General features: G+C 42.1%; 1 protein-coding gene across 2 annotated transcripts in view; it reads left to right on the plus strand.

The window, feature by feature from the left end:
• INPP5D (inositol polyphosphate-5-phosphatase D) overlaps nt 1–20,976 on the plus strand; it is a 221,960-nt gene that overhangs the window by 138,211 nt on the left and 62,773 nt on the right. For both annotated transcript variants that reach the window (XM_073581251.1, XM_073581250.1), the window contains exons 9-16: nt 1,177–1,300; nt 1,907–2,013; nt 12,243–12,345; nt 12,428–12,624; nt 12,705–12,822; nt 13,794–13,890; nt 18,508–18,646; nt 18,832–18,940. In XM_073581251.1, the coding sequence (XP_073437352.1) occupies nt 1,177–1,300; nt 1,907–2,013; nt 12,243–12,345; nt 12,428–12,624; nt 12,705–12,822; nt 13,794–13,890; nt 18,508–18,646; nt 18,832–18,940 (994 nt within the window). The remainder of the gene's footprint in view (nt 1–1,176; nt 1,301–1,906; nt 2,014–12,242; nt 12,346–12,427; nt 12,625–12,704; nt 12,823–13,793; nt 13,891–18,507; nt 18,647–18,831; nt 18,941–20,976) is intronic.

A 20,976-nucleotide genomic window follows, 5' to 3' on the forward strand; every position in this document is an offset into this window, starting at 1 on the left:
TAAAAAAATAAGCCCTCACCCAGCCCCAGATCCTAAAAAATAGAGACGCTACGGGTCTCGGAAAACAGCAACTTTTTTTTTTTTTTACAAACTTTGAATTTTTTTTTCACCACTTAAATAACACAAGAACCTAGACATGTTTGGTATATACGAGCTCATAATGATCGGGACATCTGTAGCTGGATGTCTGGCTCGTAGCCCAATTTCATGCAAATGCCTTCTGATGGATTTTGTAGACTGGTGCACAACATTTTTTGGTCTAATGGCTGCAACAACATACTGAACCAATCCAGAGGGCCGCAAAAAATGTAACGGTTGCTTACATGAATACATCAACAGAACCTCCATCAGGACATTAATTCACCACCAGAACCAAGTTTTGAGTTTTTGAGGATGATTTTGAGAAATTCTGCTTGTGCCTGCTCCAAAAATCGTATTGAACATCCTCTGACTGACACTGCTCTTTTAGAGCCGACTCTAAGCAGAATCTCATCAAATCCTCCTCATAAACTCAAAACTCTAACTTCTGAGGATTTTAAGTTTTAACATAGCCATGAAGCACATTTTGGATTGCTACATATGTACCTTATCAGAACCACTGTCAGCACATGAGTGCAGCGCCAGAACCACCATCAGTACATGAATGCAGCATCAGAATTACTGTCAGTACATGCATGGATGTCTATCCATCTTGTGATTTTTATGATTCCATGATTCCATGACTTCCTGAATATGAAGTTGATTTATTTGGTTCCTGTGTCTCTCCATTATCAAGATGTGGCCCTTTCTTTCCTGTATGTAAATCTACTCTTTCTAGCCAAGTGGGTGTGGTTTTTTAAGTCTCCTATATGGCAGTCTTCTAGAGGACCATGCCCAGTTGGCTAATAAGATGAGATTTATAGGCAAGGAGGAAGGGGCCATATCTCTGGGATGGAGAGGTGCAGGAACAAAAGAAAAACAACAGCAGATTCAGGAATACAGTGGCATTTACCCTTGGTTAAAAAACCTACATATAACCAGTTCACATAAACTGTGGATATTTGAGAAAGTGACACATCATGTAGTGAGTTAAAAAAAAATGTGCAGCATTGTTTTCTCCAATTTGTGCCATTTTCTTTAAACCTTTTTTTTTTTAAATAGTTCATAGATCTACTAAAATATTATATGTTCTCATAGGTAAAAGTGGATTCTTTAGGCATATCTCAAAAGACTCATCTGAAAGTTGATGTTGAAACTGGAAAACTTATCATCAAGAAAGCAAAAGATGGGCCAGATGAAAAATTTTACACCAGCAAGAAGAGTATGGTTTTTTTTAACCCTTCTGTTCTGTAACGAATACGTCTGTCAATAAATTATATAAAAGTAATAAACATTAATATAAAATAAAAATAAAAAAGCAATTTGGAGTAATAAATTAGTAGACTGCAGCATTTTGGGGGGGGCTTTCTCTTAGGCTCTGTTCATACTGTGTTAGAATTCGGTACTTTTATTCTGTGTATACAACTCTATGGCCCCAGTTCAACAAAGCTTTTATGCCCCGAAAAGTGGTGTAAAATCATTGAAAGTCACACATTTTATGTGCAATTTGGTCTTGTGCCACAATTTTTGGATTCTTGGCGTTTTAAAGCCAGTTTGCCCCGTTGGGGTGGGACATGGGTCGTGACGATACAGTTCGTCTGATTGGAGTGAGATTTCTGGGTGTGCACCTCTTTGTGAATAAAGAGCATCTGACTCCACCACGCAACCTCATCAAAACTGGCATAAAAATCACCGATTTTGATGAATCAGGGACTTAATACGAAGATAAAGTGGAAAACATTTTCTAGAATTTTTGCCATGACTGGGATGACTGATGTTTCTACAAATTGATGCTGATTCCTGACTTCTTCTTTGCTTATCTCCCCAGTTCTACAACTAATTAAGTCCCAGAAATTTCCAAATAAATTGACAATTGTGCTGGAGACTGAAAAGGAAAAGATACAACGTAAAGAATATATCTTTGCTGATTCTAAGGTATGAGAACTCTACGAAGTCCTGAGTATGTAGATTTACTCTAGAGATCCACTTTCCTGTCTGTCGTTAGCAGATACTACAACCTGTACTGCATAAGATGATGTGCTGCCGGGAACAATGATGAAACTCATTTCACCCGACGGACGAGCGTTTTCTCATTTGACAGGTGATTGGCAGCCTGTGCACTCTGTCCAAATATCGGGAAACAATCATAGAAACGCTTGTTCCCAATAATCATGCCGCATAAATGCATCTGAGCATTATCTTCTTTCACAGTAATATATGTGATTCGGCAGCATCTATTTCTTAATGTCAGTCCCGGTATTCCTTGTCCACTTGTAACCGTGAAAGAGAGAAGAGCAGACGGCTTCTAAAAGATAGCAACGTCTAATGAGGCCAAGTAGAAATATCAAAACTACAACATTAAAGGAAACCTGTCTATATTCATCCTCCCAGAGCCGCAGGCAGCATGATACACAGCCCGGCTGCATCATTGTAGCCAGGTATGTTTTCCTGCAGTGTTTCATAGAAAACATAGTTTGGTGAGTCATCCCTGGACGAGTCATCCCTAGAGAGACGAGACTAGTCTCCACGAACACACATAAGAGAGACATGCCAATCAACTAGAGCGCTATGTTGAGAAGCAGGTGGGCCACGCCGGACTAGTCACATCTATACCTACAGTAGGGTGTCATACCTGGCTGCCATTGCGCCTGTGATTTGTGACAGGTTACCTTTAATGCCAAAGAACATCACTTATTTCAGACCTGTATGAGCCTTAGGCTGGGATCACACATGCGAGAAACTCGGACGAGTCTTGCATCTTAATACCCGGCAGCATGTATTTCTGTGCAGCCACACGCTCCGGTGCTGAGTGCCGATGGCAGTGCCGGGTATTAAGATGTGAGACTCGTCCGAGTTTCTCGCATGTGTGATCCCGGCCTTAAGGCCCTTTTACATTTAGCGATGCACCAGCGATCCGACCAGCGATCCGACCCGGTCAGGATCGCTGGTGCATCACTAAATGATCGCTAGTGAGCTGTCACACAGGCAGACCTCACAGCGATGCAGCAGCGAAGCAGCGCACGATACTCACCTTTCACACACAGTGATCCTGACGTCCTCCCGCCCGCCTCCACGCGTCGCTCGTCGTCACAGCAGGAAGCCCCAGCAGGAAGCTGACGACGAGAAATGGAGCCGGACATTCTCGCGCGATCAGCGATGGACAGCGGGGGAGCAGGTCGGAGGTAAGTATCACACATAGCGATATCGCTAGCAATATCGCTGCTGCGTCACAAAATCGGTGACGTTATAGCAATATCGCTATGTGTAAAACCCCCTTTACTCATATCCTATGTAATAAGCTTTGTAGGAAATGTAGATTATCTCCACGCTACAGCAATAGATTAATTCCAGGAGTTATTGAAGGATTCAAGTGGTTTATTCAACGCGTTTCGGGGTGACCCCTTCATCAGGAAATACCACATACAATATGAAGAGATAATATGCTTGCAGGGTATAAATACATGCTACATTCAAAAAAACGGTGCCTAATGATCAAATGACGCATGGTGTCAGAGTTCATGGTTGACAAAAGGTTAACACATCTAGATTGATAAAGCATTAGAAATATACATTAAGGATCCCTTTCTTAATCATCAGTTCAGTAATAAGACACTCCTTGAGTATAGATCCTATACTATAGATCCATATATCCTATACTATAGATCCATAGGTTCTGTACTATAGATCCTCCACCACTCCTGTGTTGTTAATTATGGTAATCTCACAAACCAATTAAATCAATAGAACCAATACAATATGTTGGCAAAAGAGAAGGTCAAAACATGAAAAATATAGTTTTTATATCAAATAATAATTTAAAATACAGTTTAAAGGGAATTAAGTGTTTGCTACCCCATAATGTAGGGGCCGAGAAACTGATTCTAGCAGTGTGTCACTTACTAGGCTGCTTGTTGTTGATTTCATAAAATCACTATTTTATCTGATGCCGATCTACCAGTTCTCTGAATTCTGAGTCCCCACCCCGACCACCAATGTGTACACTGTACGTCAGTAATGGGGGCAGAGTTATACAGAGCTTATGAATATGGTGGACTATACATGGCAGCAGGTTTTCTAATGATAATCTCCTGCTGATAAAACAGTGATTGTATCAAAACTACAGCAAGCAGCCCAGTTAGTGATACATCGCTGACATCAGGGTCTCTGTCTCTATAATATGCTGCTCTCAGACTAGGTAGTAAAAACCTGGTGACTGATTCCCTTTAATGTATAATTGAGTCTTTATGGAAATGTAGTATTTTACATAAGAGTCCACAACTCTTCTTGCTAAAAAGAACACTCCTCCTGACCTCTCCGCTGCTGGTTAACTAACTCTTTCAGTACCATTGAATTGGAAACTGGAGAGACCACTTGTGTGGGACTGAAAACAATTTTGTGAGGCATTTAAAGGACTAGGAATAAAGACCCTACTGGCAACAAAACATAGAGAATTCAGTATTTTATTAATTGTATTACCTTACTTGGCTATTGTATGTCATTAAAATGCTAAGAGTAAGGAGCTACAGGTCTGAAACACATCAGTCCAGTAATGGTGTTTTTTTCATCTATGTTGGGAATTCAATGATTTTACTTGGACTTACAAAATAAAGTATTTAGCAGCTCTCTAGCGCTTGCCTTCCCTCAATTATTAGGATTATTGTTACTGCAGGAGAACACGAGCACAGAACAGAGGTACGCTGGCCAAAATCCATACCTGGCAAGCATTGTCCACTGCCTCTCCTATTACACTGCTTCTCGCATTACTGATTACTTGTACTCTTCTTAATCTTTTTTCCATCTCTAATTTCCTCAAGAATATTGGATTATGTAATCAACTAGAATTACAAACCAGAGACCTTAATATACACAGTTCAGCTCTATCATTAAAATCACCTAACTAAAATTGTTTAGATATATCTTGAGATACTGTAGGGGATTGGGATAGAACATCCCTTTATTGCCTCCTCCCCTTTAAGAGCTTTAATGTAAATATACTGCCAGCGTCGGACTGGAACACCTTGGGCCCACCAGAGAAAATCATTCTTGGGGCCCACTATGTAGCTGCATAGAGTTAAATACCAGACCACCAATTATGCGGTAAAACACGCTAATATCCGGGTATAATATAAGGTTGTACATGTCTTAATTATGTAGCAGGAGTTGTTGTAGCCCCCTCATAGAATATAAAGCAGCCCCCTCACATAGTATAATGCAGCCATCTCATAGAATATAATGCAGCCATCTCATAGAATATAATACTGCCCCCCTCATAGGGTATAATACTACCCCCCTCATAGGGAATAATGCACCCCCTCATAGGGAATAATGCACCCCCTCATAGGGTATAATGCACCCCCTCATAGGGTATAATGCACCCCCTCATAGGGTATAATGCTGCCCCCCTCATAGGGAATAATGCACCCCCTCATAGGGTATAATGCTGCCCCCTCATAGGGTATAATGCTGCCCCCCTCATAGGGTATAATACTGCCCCCCCATAGGGTATAATACTGCCCCCCTCATAGGGAATAATGCACCCCCTCATAGGGTATAATGCTGCCCCCTCATAGGGTATAATACTGCCCCCCTCATAGGGTATAATACTGCCCCCCTCATAGGGTATAATACTGCCCCCCTCATAGGGAATAATGCAGCCCCCCCCTCATAGGGAATAATGCTGCCCCCCTCATAGGGTATAATGCTGCCTCCTCATAGGGTATAATGCTGCCTCCTCATAGGGTATAATGCTGCCTCCTCATAGGGTATAATGCTGCCCCCTCATAGGGTATAATACTGCCCCCCTCATAGGGAATAATGCACCCCCTCATAGGGTATAATGCACCCCCTCATAGGGTATAATGCACCCCCTCATAGGGTATAATGCTATATAGATATATAGATATAGAGTTAGATAGATATAGATAGAAATATAGATGTAGAAATAGATAGATATAGAGATAGATAGTAGATAATGGATAGAAAGTAGATAATGGATAGATATAGATAGAAAGATTCATAGAGATAGATAGAGATAGATATAAAGATAGATATAGAAAGAAATATAGATAGATAGATCGATAGGTAGATAGAAAATAGATAATGTATAGATAGATATAGAGATAGATAGCTATAGATAGATATATAGATAGAGATAGATAATAGATAGAGATAGATAATAGATAGAGATATACAGATATAATAATAATATAGACATATATACAGCCCCTTCCCAACATCCCTACAGTCCCTATCCCAATTCCCTTCTGTACACCTGCTTTGGCAAAACTAATGTGTATTTAGTCCTGCCAATAAAGCTTCTTTGAATCTTGAATTTTATAGATAGATATAGAGATAAATATATATAGATAGATGGCTATAAATAAAAATAGATATAGAGATATATATAGAGATAGATATAGGAGATAATAGATATAGAGATAGATAGATAGATATAGAGATAGATATAGAGACAGATAGATATAGAAAGATAGATATAGAGATAGATATAGAGATAATAGCTAGATATAGAGATATGTATAGAGATAGATAGATATAGAGTTAGAAAGATAGATAGATATAGAGAGAGATATAGAGATAGATAGAGATAGCTAGATAGATAGATGGATAGATAGATATAGATAATAGAGATAATAGATAGATATAATAGATATAGAGATAGATCATTAGATAGATAGATAAAGAGAGATAGAGATAGATAGATAATGAGATATAGAGATAGATATAGAGATATAGTGTTAGATAGAAAGATAGATATAGAGATAGATATGGATATAGAGATAGATATAGAGATAGATAGATATAGAGATAGATAGATAGATAGATATAGAGATAATATATAGATAGATATAGAGATAATATATAGATAGCTATAGAGAGAGAGATATAGAGATAGATATAGAGAGAAACAGATATAGAGATAGATATAGAGATAGATAGGTAGATAGATATAGAGATAATAGATAGATATAGAGATAGATAGATATAGATATAAAGATAGATAGAGATAGAGAGAGCTGTAGATGGAGAGAGAGATAGATATAGAGAGATAGATACAGAGATCGATAAATAGATAGAGAGATAGATATAGATATAGATAATAGATAGAGATAGATAGATAATAAATATAGAGATAACAGATAGATATAGAGATAGAGTAAGATAGAAAGATATAGAGATAGGTAGATATAGATAATAGAGATAGCTAGATAGATAGACATAATAGATAGATATAGATATAGATAATAGATAGAGATAGATAGATAATAAATCTAGAGATAACAGATAGATATAGAGATAGAGTAAGATAGAAAGATATAGAGATAGGTAGATATAGATAATAGAGATAGCTAGATAGATAGACATAATAGATAGATATAGATAGATATAGAGATAGATAGAAAGATAGATATAGAGATAGATGTAGAGATAGAAAGATATAGAGATAGAGCGATAGATAGATAGAGATAGATATACAGAGAGATAGATATAGAGATAGAGATAAATAGATAGATATAGAGAGAGATATAGAGAGAAATATATATAGATATAGAGATAATAGATATAGAGATAGATAGATATAGATATAGAGAGAGATAGATACAGAGAAAAGATATAGAGATAAATAGATAGAGAAAGATAGATATAGAGATAGAGCGATAGATATACAGAGAGATAGATATAGAGATAGATAGAGATATATAGATAGATAGCTATAGAGAGAGATATAAGATATAGAGATAGATATAGAGAGAAATAGAGATAGAGATAGATAGAGATAGATATATAGATATAGATATAAAGATAGATATAGAGAGATATAGATATAGAGATAGAGCGATAGATAGCGAGAGATATAGAGATAGATAGATACAGAGAAAAGATATAGAGATAGATAACGGATAGATAAATAGATAGGTATAGAGATAGATAGATATAGATATTAGATAGAGATATATATAGATAAAGATAGATATATATAGATGGTAGCTAGATAGATAATAAATATAGAGATAATAGATATAGAGATAGATAGAGTAAGATAGATAGATATAGAGATAGATAGATAGACATAATAGATAGATATAGAGATATATATAGAAAGATATAGAGATAGATAGATAGATATAGAGATAGATGTAGAGGTAGAAAGATAGATATAAAGATAGAGCGATAGATAGAGATAGATATAGAAATAGATAGATATAGATAATAGATAGATATAGAGATAGATAGATATAGAGAATAGATAGAGATAGAAAGATAGATATAAGAGAGATAGAGAGATATATAGAGATAGATAGATAGATAGATAGATAGAGAGAGACAAATAGAGAGAGCGAGAGAGATATAAAAAAAACAACAAAACACAATACTCACCTCTCCTCCTCGCTCCCACGCTGATCCCGGCTTCAGTGTCAGGAGCTGCCCCCTCTGCCAGACACACAGCGGGTGCGCGATGTAGTGACGTCATCGCGCACTGGCTGTGAGCCAGGAGCAGAGAGGACTGAGGGCGGCGCCGGCCCTGATTTATAGATGCAGAGCAGCTTACTGGGCTGGGGGCGGGGCCTCTGGGGGTGGAGACTGTGAAATGATATTCACTGCTTCGCAGTGAATATTCATTTCTCTTTAGCAGCGGGGACAGGGTCTCCTGCCTCCTGACACCCGCTGCTGCTCCACTGGAAGGGGCCCCCATAGCAGCTGCATGGTGTGCGACACACCACTGGCTGGGGGCCCCTGGAGCAGCGGGGGCCCTAGGCAACTGCTGGCCCTGTATGCCAGCAGGTGCCAGGGCCCACCAGATGCCAGGGCCCACCGGAGAATCCTCCGGTTCTCCGTGGGCCAGTCCGACTGCTACATGGCTGTGTAGACTGTTTTATTGGTAATGCCACATGATGTGTTACCATACTGTATATACTGTAAGATATTATGCTTTATTACGTCTTTTGTATTGTATTTCTGTACAGATTAGGGCAAGGCTAGGTTCACATTGTGTTAGTGCATCCGTTTAACGGATCAGTTAACGCTGATGTCATTTTTGACATCTTTTGTGACCTAGCTCTAACAGTATGCTTTAACGCTAGGTAGCGCTCAGGTACCATGCGCTATCTAGCGTTAGCCCATACAGTTCTATGTACAGCAAACGGGTCCGTTCGCTATGCGTTACTGCCAACGCACCCAAAAACGCTGCAAGCAGCGTTCGAGGGTGCGTCATGAATTAAAGCATAGTTGCTAATGTATGCCGATCTTGGCATGCGTTGGGATGCGCTACATTCATTCCGGGCAATGGCGGCATTAACGGGTCCATTACATAGCGTTAGTGCCGCTATGTAAGGCCTGTTTCATACCTCCGTCGGCGGCGGTCAGTTGAAATCCGCCAAAAGGTTCCAAACAACTGATCCGTCTCCTTTTCGTGACCTACGGATGACAGCGGACCACGTTACAGTACGGATCCGTGGAAGATGTAAAGCGGCGTGATTTAAAGGGACCGCGGGCTGGAAGTTCGCCGCGATCTCGCGGCATTGCGCATCGCCGCAATATCTCATGGTCGGCTGCGACTTCGCGGCTATTCTCATGGCTGCGATCTCGCGGCGATCATCGCAGCAATCTTCATGGCCGCGATCTCGCGGCAATCTTCATGGTCGCGATCTCCCGGCAATCTTGAGGACGTGATTGGAATCGAGGGAGCTCAGGTGAGATCGGGAGAGAGAGAGAATTTTAGCGGCTCCCGGGACGGCATTTCAGGGTTAAAACTGCTCCCGGCTTTCACCTTTCGGGCATGCGCAGTTAAAAATAGCGGACCGTCAACCAAAAAAAACGTTGCAGTATACGTCTGGTGCGCCCGGGAGCCGCTAAAATTCTCATGGATTCGTCAAAAAACAGACCCAACGGACGACCATCAGTCAAAATCCGCCACTGATGCAAATCAATGGGCGAAAAAAACGGATCCGCCCCTTTTTTGGCGGATCCGTTTTTTATAAAATTGGCGGATTTTGACTGATGACCAAAAACGGAAGTGTGAAACAGGCCTAATGGATCCGTCAGCGCATTGCCCCCTAGCGCAATGTGAACCCAGCCTAAGATAGTGCTTCCTTTGGGAACATTAGAGGAGGAGACTTATAGTTTAGAGTTCATAGATATGGGTAAGTGTAATACTGGAATGGGCCACTAGATGGGGGTGTCACGATCCATGTTTGGCCGCTGGTGTCACTGCAACTTTAGTCTGCTGGTGGGTTACCCCCTGTGTTGTGATTAATTATCTATGCAGGTGGAAACCACTCCCACCTTCCTATTTAAGCTCACCAGGTGCACCAGCTAGCTGTTGGTGATATTGTTCCTCTTTGGAGACCAACCAAGCTGGAGTTCAGGAGCTGACAGAGTTCTGTGGTGCTTTAGTTGCATGCTGTTCTCAAGTGGCTAACTCTGCTGTCCTGGAGCATTGCAGCAGAGCAAGCTAAGTCTTGTATTTTACTTTATTTAACCCCGAGGTGTCTGTATTGCCTTTTCCTTGGGTTTTGGTGCAGTTTACTTTATTCCCTGTCTCACCTCCTGGGGAGGGGGTTGGGCTAAACAGGAGATAGGGACAGGTCGGGGACTTGGGCCTCACTACCATTAAGTGTACCCCCAAGTTAAGGAAAGTCAGGGCTCCCCCTTAGTCTGAGAGGCAGTTCAGGGGCCCTGGTTCCACGTCTCCTGTTTTCCCCCTACTGCCCCGTGACATGGGGTATACTAGTGGTTCCTTGACAGGTATAGCTGTAGGAAGTTTCTAGATGGTTTAGTAAGAACAAACACATAGTTAACTGTAGGAGGAGCTGCTATGGGTTAAGCAAGTGTAGGTTGTAAGAATTAGTCAGAAGGTGCACACGTCCGACAGGTCCACAAGGGCTCTAAGCCCAGGACAACATAGCAGCTATGCAACGTTGTTTAAGTGAAGAAGCACGGGCACAGTCAGACGGGTGCTGGATAAGACCGGAGCACACGGGGAAGTTACAGTTCACGTCAGCAGCAGGAACGGAGAAGGAAACATGGTCCAAAAGTCATGCAGGGTGCAGAATGTTCATGATGTGGCAGATCCTCAATAGGGCTGAAGCTGGCAAGTCCGGGGTGAAACAGATGAGTGGGATCCCCTATGTACTGAGGTCCTACAGTAGTGAAGCTGCAGTACCGGCAAGGGTGCTACTACCCCATAATGTATGTGAGGGTGAAGAAAGTTAGAAAGGGAAAGAGCAGGAGGTATGCTGTGTGGACTGTGATGTAACTGATGTGTCCGGGACCGTTGAAGAAGAAAGTAAAAGCGTTGATTTAGCATCAGAACCGGTATCTGTGTCCGTTATTTCATCTTCATGCACTGGAAACAAGTGTGCAGGAGCTGGGTCGCACCGCAGTGGAATCCCTGACCATGGACCAGCAGCAAGAATAGGTACACCGGTAGATGCTGAAGGTATTTCTGTGGGAGGAGGTCAGGACACCAGAGCCTCAGTGTCCTCAGCTGCGACGACCGTCCTGGCCCCCTCTTACAATACCAGTACAGCTCTGATCCATTTAGTCAGGGGCTCTACAAGACATTTGTATTGGCCCAATAGCAGCAGATCCTTTAAATCCTATAAGTTGGGACCTTAAAGAGGTTTTTCGACCTTGGTGAACAAGTCTGCAGGTACTCTATGTGACTTTTGAATCCTCACAGCACTCACAGTGCATGCTGTCAGGATTTGCCAGTGTCGAGAGCAATTTGCCTACTACCAGGCACATTCCGACTAGACGAATCTGGCCTTACTTAATTCACTTGTATTCAGCAAGGCACTGCATGTCTAGTCGGCATGTGACCGCATGTATGTAAATCACATATTTGCAGTTAGGTGCCTGCCAGCTCCCGGCGGAGGATCCTGACCGCGTGTACTGTAAGCACTGTGAAGATTCACAAGTCTGCAATCACACAGAGTGACTTCACACTTGTACCCAATTTGCCAGACAACCCTTTTAAAGGATGAGACTTGTTTTTCCAGCTCATCTCACAGATGCTTAATCGGATCGCAATGTGTAGGAACTATTTTTTACCAGCATTTTATCTTTTTGTCTAGTAACTATTACAACTGTCCAGTATGTGAACAACTTTTGATAACATAATTAACCTTTCTGCTGCCATATAGAAAAGGGAAGGCTTCTGCCAACTTCTCCAGCAGATGAAAAACAAACATTCTGATCAGCTAGAACCTGACATGTTGACTATCTTCACAGGGACGTGGAATATGGGTGAGTTATGATCTTTATCGCATATACTGAATTGGCTGTACCTAGGTTATTAAATACTTACATGTTGTGACACTTATAACAGGAGATGCTCCTCCACCAAAGAAAATTACCTCCTGGTTCCTCTGCAAAGGGCAAGGCAAGACACGCGACGAGACGGCTGACTACATAGAACATGATATATATGTGATTGGAACCCAGGAAGATCCTCTGAATGAAAAAGAATGGGTGGAAATATTGCTTCGCTCCCTAAATGAGATCACCAATGCTGAATATAAACTGGTAAATATATCGGCCATCGAACTGATGACTACATGAAATATATTGCACTGTGAGATAATGCAATTATCATTGCTACTTAGATTACAATTCAAACACTCTGGAATATACGAATTGTTATCCTGGCAAAGCAAGAACATTCCCACCGAATCAGCCATATTTGCACAAACAGTGTGAAAACAGGAATTGCCAATACACTGGGTAAGAAACGAGAGCGAATGTGCGTTGTATTCCGCATGTAGGGTCTGATATGTACTCTAAGGCCGGGGTCAGACGTGCGAGAAACTCACACAAGTCTCGCACGTCAATAACCGGCACTGCCGCAGACACTCAGGACCGGTGCGGTCAGCTGCATAGAAATACATGCAGCTCAACGCTCCGGTCCGAGTGCTGAAGGCAGTGCCGGTTATTGACTTGCGAGACTCATGTAAGTTTCTCGCACGTCCGACCCCGGCCTAATACTGTAAATGTCTCCATGTACATTAAACGAACGTCTGGCAGACCCGTCAATGTAGCTGAGATTGGCCAACTTTCTAATGTGCATAGGAGTGTCCCATCTCTCCCTCCATGGTATATGTTGGGGTAAAGAAGGATCAGGCATGTATATTTCACCATGCCCAATCATTTGCTCTTATGGGAAAAAGCTGTTGATGGAGTCTAACAGGAATTAAGTCCTTCATTCCTTTAAAAAATTGCAACCTTAGCCCAGCATATATAGGGGGGAGAAGGGAGAAAAAGCTAAAGTGTATGGGCAGCTTAAGGGTATGTGCACATGTTGCGGATTCGTCTGCAGATTTTTCCGCTTGGAATCTGCAGACTCCGCAGGTAAAAATGCCAGCGTTTTACCTGTGGATTTACTGCAGATATATAGCGGATTTCGCCTGCGTTTTTACACCTACGGATTCCTAGAATTGAATAGGTGTGAAAACGCTGCAGAATCCACAAAAAGAATTGACTTGCTGCGGAAAATAAACTGCTGCATTTCCGTGTGGAATTTTCCGCAGCATGTGCACAGCGGTTTTTGTTTTCCATAGGATAACATGGTACTGTACATCCCACGGAAAACTGCTGCGGATGCGCAGGGCCTAATCCGCTGCGGATCCACAGACAAATCCGCAACGTGTGCACACACCCTAATTCTATTAATTTATGTCATATATTCTTGTACATAGGTAATAAAGGAGCAGTTGGGGCCTCATTTATGTTCAATGGGACATCATTTGGTTTCATTAACAGTCACCTTACTTCAGGGAGTGAAAAGAAACTCAGGTACCAATTACTTCTTCTATGTAGATACATCCATACATTTGTATTTGTAGTTGCCTATGTTAAAACATACGTCCATCATTTTCTACTAACAGACCTAGAGGTCCTTTTGAATCTCTATGGTATCTGAGTGCAATTTGAGCTGAGCGGTGTCTTTATATAGACAAGCACAATTATATGAATTGCAGTCTCTAAACTTCACACCTAGATTAGCCAGTGGAAGATCATATAACTTGGGCTGGCACAACTGATGTCAGGGCTTCCAGTCAGGCATCGAGAGTCTGCAGATGGTCCAAACTTTTTTCCTGGCTCTCCCGCTGGTAGCTCAGCTGGTGACAGTTCCGAGCGCAGGGAGGACTGGTGATGAGTGGGGTCCATGGCCGAAGCAAACTGTTACCCCCAACAGGGGTGCACGTGGTTCGTGGACCATCTGTACCACAGGACCGGGCCTGCCCAGGAGGGGCGTAGCTAAGCGGCTACCTGGTGTTCACTGGAGCTCCTGATGGTGGAGACAGAATAGGCTGCGAGTAGCCGCCAGTTACCACTCCTAGGCAGATCCCGGTACTATAGCTGCCGATCCCAGGAGTCAGGTTCACTGACACTGATTAAGGACTAGGGCTCTGTTCAGACTAGTAAGTTCTGGCACCTCTACAGAACAACTACTGACATGGATTCAGGTTACGTTCAGACTTGGCTGATTTGTAGACTAGTTCTAGAAGGCCGGATAGAAATGGACCAGTGGACAAGGTCTCAGGCACTGGCTGCCCACGAAGCAGGGGAGCAGGTTCAGGGACTGGATGCCCACACTGACCAGGGGAGCAGGTTCAGGCACTGGCTGGACATGGACCAGGGGAGCAGGTTCAAGATTTGGCCACACACCGACCAGGGGTGCAGGTTCAGGAACTAGCTGCTTATGGACCCAGGGTTCGGGTTCAAGGCACTGGCTGCATACAGACAAGGGTTTTGCGTTCAGGACTCTGGCCGCACACAGACCAGGGGTTTGGGTTTAGGACACTGGCCGCACATGTACCAAGGGTTTGGGTTCAGGACACTGGCCACACACCGACCAGGGTTTCAGGTTCAGGACACTGGCCGCACACGGACCAGGGTTTCGGGTTCAAGACACTGGCCGCATACAGACCAGGGGTTCAGGTTCAAACCTCTGGCCGCAAACAGGGCATGGGTTCGGATTCAGGCCGCTGGCCGCACATGTACCAAGGGTTCGGGTTCAGGACACTTGCCACACACGGTCCAGGGGTTCGGGTTCAGGACTCTGTCTGCAAACAGAGCATGGGTGCGAGTTCAGCAGACTGGCCGCACATGACCAGGCGACCTTCCAACTCACTAGTATGAGAAACTGCACACTAATATATATTATATATCCAAAAGGACTGGGCCTAAATAAATGGCACTTCTATGCAACAATATATCCAACACGACAAAGGAAGTTATGCCATAAAATAAATAGCCTTTATTAATGCACTATGCCAAAAACATAAAAACACTTTAAAAGGAGATACATGTCCAATGCAGCCTTACAAGGAGAATGTACGTATATATTCACTGCCACATGGCAGACAAACACCAAGAAAGAGCATTCAGTATAAAGATATAAACTCATCTAACAGTACAGTGACTGAAAAAAGTATATATAAATTGCTTCAAATTGTGTTTATCTAAAAGTCACTCTGCAAGCATGAAGATAGAAAAAATACATCTGCAGAAAGGTGCTATAACACAGACATATGGTACCAAGAAAATATCCTATACAGGAAAGATATAGTTACCAGTAAAATGTGTTCTGGTACTACCAAAATGTATGCAGTATAGCCTGAGTGAGGAATTATCCAGTATAGTTAGCAATGGCCCAGTTAAATTATACTATCATATCAGTCAAAAGATAGTCACGGGTGGCTTTTAATGCTGAAAAGTGCAGCGTGCATATTTGTAGATAACATATAGTCCCTCATAATAGAAGACCAGTGCTCAAATCAAAAAAGTTAACATATATAATAATAATAATAATAATCTTTATTATTATATAGCGCTAACATATTCCGCAGCGCTTTACACACATTTTCATCACTGTCCCCGATGGGGCTCACAATCTAAATTCCCTATCAGTATGTCTTTAGAATGTGGGAGGAAACCGGAGTGCCCGGAGGAAACCCACGCAAACACAGGGAGAACATACAAACTCCTTGCAGATGTTGTCCTTGGTGGGATTCGAATCCAGGACTCCAGCGCTGCAAGGCTGCAGCGCTAACCACTGAGCCACCGTGCTGCGAACAATATATATATTGTTATATATATATATACCTTGCAAAGTGCAACAGTGTGCAGGCAGAGGTCCAATATAGAGTCTATAACACTGGTCAACAGCATTTTTGGTGCCAAAGATATTTCATCGAATTTAGGGTATTTTTGGGGTGCTGATTCTGAATATGTCATCAGTTTTGCCAGATTGGCTCAAGTTTTTGAGATTTTTGGTATCTTATTTATAGCACTTGTTGGTAAATGCGACGCATCATCTCATTAATTTCTTTGGATTAGTACTTGAACTGAGCAGTTCTCAATATAGTTTTGTGTTAATTAGTGTTCTAAAAGTTTGTTCATAGCTTGATTTTTGCACTAACTTTATGTTGTTGTCTGTTTTCCAGTGAAAAGCATGAACTCATCAAGAAGAAGTTGTCTTAACGATCCAGACTCATTCTGTTACATTTGTGGTGAATACACACTGCCAAAACATAGAAGAAACATAACAGACTTCGTAAAAAAAGTGTATTTTGCCTATTTTGGGGTTATGCTTGGGGACCAAGACAAGTTTTGGGCACCACACATAGTGTGCAAAGCATGTATCGAATTATTACGAAAATGGAGCAAAGGACAAAGAAAAAGCTTCAAATTTGGTGTTCCAATGGTGTGGAGAGAGCCAAAAAATCATCATGATGACTGTTATTTATGGTAAACACAGGTACAGGCACATCTTCACAATGAGGGACAGGCCTTCTTGCAGATTCCATGTTACTCCCATTTTCGTTTCTTATGCTTATTGAATCCTTGCACTTGCACTGCACAGAAATAACAGTCATCATGATGATTTTTTGGCTCTCTCCACACCATTGGAACACCAAATTTGAAGCTTTTTCTTTGTCCTTTGCTCCATTTTCGTAATAATTCGATACATGCTTTGCACACTATGTGTGGTGCCCAAAACTTGTCTTGGTCCCCAAGCATAACCCCAAAATAGGCAAAATACACTTTTTTTACGAAGTCTGTTATGTTTCTTCTATGTTTTGGCAGTGTATATTCACCACAAATGTAACAGAATGAGTCTGGATCGTTAAGACAACTTCTTCATGATGAGTTCATGCTTTTCACTGGAAAACAGACAACAACATAAAGTTAGTGCAAAAATCAAGCTATGAACAAACTTTTAGAACACTAATTAACACAAAACTATATTGAGAACTGCTCAGTTCAAGTACTAATCCAAAGAAATTAATGAGAAGATGCGTCGCATTTACCAACAAGTGCTATAAATAAGATACCAAAAATCTCAAAAACTTGAGCCAATCTGGCAAAACTGATGACATATTCAGAATCAGCACCCCAAAAATACCCCAAATTCATTAAAATATTTTGGACACCAGAAAAAAAAATTTTTTTCGTTGACCTGTGTAATATATAGAGTAAGACTTCTATGTAGAATGAACTACCAGCTGACTCTGATGTAGTAATCTACACCACCAGACTATGACCATACATGTCTGCTGACCATAAAGTGCAGAGTGCATACAGAAAACACATACAACCTTGTAAGGCGCAGGTCCCCGACGCGCGTTTCGCTCTAGCTTCGTGTCAGGGGGGTGAGTCTTTTATACAAGATGCCTCCCAGCTATTGGCTGGGAGCCACCTCGCAGGTGTACTCTGATACTAAAGGCCTCACAGCCATTGACTAGGGGGCATTTTATTATGTGCACGTGCTGCCCTGTTAAGAACGTGGGAGCACATGCGTGCCCACTAGGCATGCTGCCAGGAAGTGTGGTGTGCACATGCAGATGACATGCCAGCAGAAGGGGGGACCACACCATGGGGCCGGAGCAGTGAATATGCTAGCGTCCCTACATCCCGGGAAAATGGGGGTACTGGCAATAGTGTTACAGCTGTCAGTCAAAGAAGAGAGTGGAGGGTGAAAATAGAGGGAAAACAAGTAGGTGGGAAGGTGCACTTAAATATTTGGCAACACCAAGGTTGCACCGAGCGCCTGTACTTTGTTTGAACAGTCATTCTGTGCTAACAGTCCCTTTATTGACCTATTTTTGAAAAGTCAGGGCAGCAGAGAGGTGGGCAATGCAATATATCTTGGCTCAGCTGATTGTCTGGTTTTAATTGGGGAGCACTCATTATGACCCCTTGGTATAAACATATTAGATGGAACCCCACCTACTGAATCAAATTTACGCTGGTCTATTAGGCGCCGTAAATGTGTTTTTTTTAAATATATATTTTTCCTAGTTTTCTATATAATGCAGTGCATGTCACATTTAATGGAGCTGGTATCTGTGGAGAGACAGGATGCTATCATAATCCGTCCATCTGTTGTTTTCTCTCAATTAGGAGAAAGCAGAATTACTTTAACATCCTGCGTTTCCTGGTCCTGGGTGACAAGAAGCTGAGCCCTTTCAACATCTCACATCGATTTACTCATCTTTTTTGGCTCGGCGATCTTAATTATCGTGTTCAACTACCGAACAGTGTAAGCGGTATAGATAATGGCAGCCAGATCTGCCCCAGCTCTGAATCTGGAATCATTATATTAGTCCACAAGCCATTAAGTTACTGTAACACTGTGTTTTGTGTACTTGTTGGATATAGAGGCTTAGTACATGATTTATATATTAGCAGACCAATTTAGTTCTATTTTGTCTGTGTAATTAATAGGAGGCAGAAAATATCATTCACAAGATCAAACTACAGCAACACCAAGAACTTCTGCCCAATGACCAATTAAATATGGAACGTAAGGAAAGTCAAGTCTTTCTCCACTTCAGTAAGTAATCTCAGGCAATCTTCTAAATTTAAAGACAACCCCCATTTCACGTAGTTACAGATTCGGCTTCTGATTTCAAGCGGTCAATATTTATGAACGAACGTGTTTGAATAGGTGTTATCCGAGCATGCTCGTCTGCTAACCGAGTGACCTCGAAATGCTGTTGCATGTCTCGCGCAGGGATTGCCTATCAAACAGGTAATCCCTGAATGTGTTGCGGCTGTCGAACAGACACGAGGCAAGCATCCGCAGGGACTCAAACATATTTTTCGAGCATGCCGAAGACACTCAGCACCCGAGCAAACTCAGATAAGACCTTATGCAAACATATTTGGTCATCACTAGTGGTCAACCCTCCTCTGTGTCCGTCATAGACCCTAGTTGCGAATTTGTAGAATTTTTTTTCAAGACACTTTTCTTTTTTGAATAATGGTTTTCTTCAAAATGGCGCAGAGCCTACAATTTATTTTTCTGTATTCAACTGGTTTTGCAACTCTTCAGTGTAAAAAGTTGCATGTTTCACAAAATTTGGCAAAAAATGAGCTGAAATAAAATCCCTCGGGGAGACTGAAATTATTTTTAAAAAGTTGCATTTTATGAATCTGTCTAAAATCTCTTGAATTTGTTCAAAACCTCTGGAAAAGGCACACTGAGGGGAAAAAAAATCAGAACACTAACTAAACTACAAAAGACAACTTAAAATAAGGAGCAAATTGGTTCTTTTGTCAGAAATTAAAAAACACACTAAGATAAAGCTGTCCATACATAAGAGATCTATCATCTATCCATCTATCTATATTATAGATCGTTTATATACATATATATAATTCAAAAAAATGAAGGCAGCACAACATTTTAGAAAAAAAAATTGAAAAAATATGTATATCTTAGGTAAAAAATATCTGAACGGTAGCTCCGCCTACCGGCGCTTGACGCTGCATGCGTCCTGCGTCCCCTATCTTTATCACTGGGGGCGCAGGCCGTGCGCAGTATACGTTTGGCGGCGCATGCGCCTTTTTGACGGTGCGCTGAGAGCAACCAAACTGCAGCAGGTTGCGTTTGGCGCAGGTCGGCGCACCGTCAAAAGGACGCATGTGCCGCCAAACGCATACTGCGCGCATGGCCTGCGCCCCCAGTGATAAAGATAGGGGACGCAGGACGCATGCAGCGTCATGCGCCGGTAGGCGGAGCTACCGGTGGAGGAGCGGCAGGGGGCGGGGCTTAGCGGCGGCCGTGCGCAGGCCGTCGTTGCGATCAAAAGCGCTAGTGTGAAACTAGCCTTAGATTTTTAGTTCACTTACGACACATTCAAATTGAGTCCAGCCCCCAAAAAAACTTAATCGGCTCGCTGCATTGCATTGCAGAGAGTCCAATGAACGATGCACAATTTTGATGCCGCTGTCAGTGATTTACAACAACATTTAAATGGTTAAACATCAGTGATCAGAAATTGCTCTGGTCACTGCAATTAGAGGTAGATGCAACACAGTCAGCATCAGTTCAGTACCAAGCAGGTTCAGCTCCTGAGCCCGCTCTATACTTCCCGCACGCAATCGGTGACAAATCTGACCCAGTACCCTTATTACTCAAAGTGCAAGCATCACGAGAGATCTCTTTACATCTTATCCCAAGTCAATGTGTCGTTTTAGCAAAAATATCAAAAATTAAGCTTCATGACCGCTCAGATAGTATACTAATTAGTGCTATTTAGTCAAGGGGGTGGAGATGCTGCAGAGTCAAATTAACCTTTCCACACCTTTATCCCACCTTATATGGCTTGATTGACAGCCCATGTGCAGAGCAAAGGGCTACTGCAGGAGGCAACTGGAAACTACGTATCTCCTCTAAGAACAAAAGGTTTGAATCCCCCGACCTGTCCAACAGTCTCATCTAATTGAAAAACACCCCAAATGGTAAAGCAGTTTCTTTAGTTGGGGTGATTGATGGACAGGTCCGGTCACACGCTCCTTTATCAACCCTTATACTGAGAACGCGAGAGCCGTGCAATTTATTAGGAAGGCTGCGCGAATAAGCAG

The sequence above is a fragment of the Dendrobates tinctorius genome, unplaced genomic scaffold (assembly GCF_039654945.1).
Source record: "Dendrobates tinctorius isolate UK_male_01 unplaced genomic scaffold, ASM3965494v1 ptg000069l, whole genome shotgun sequence".
Taxonomy (NCBI): Eukaryota; Metazoa; Chordata; class Amphibia; order Anura; family Dendrobatidae; genus Dendrobates; species Dendrobates tinctorius.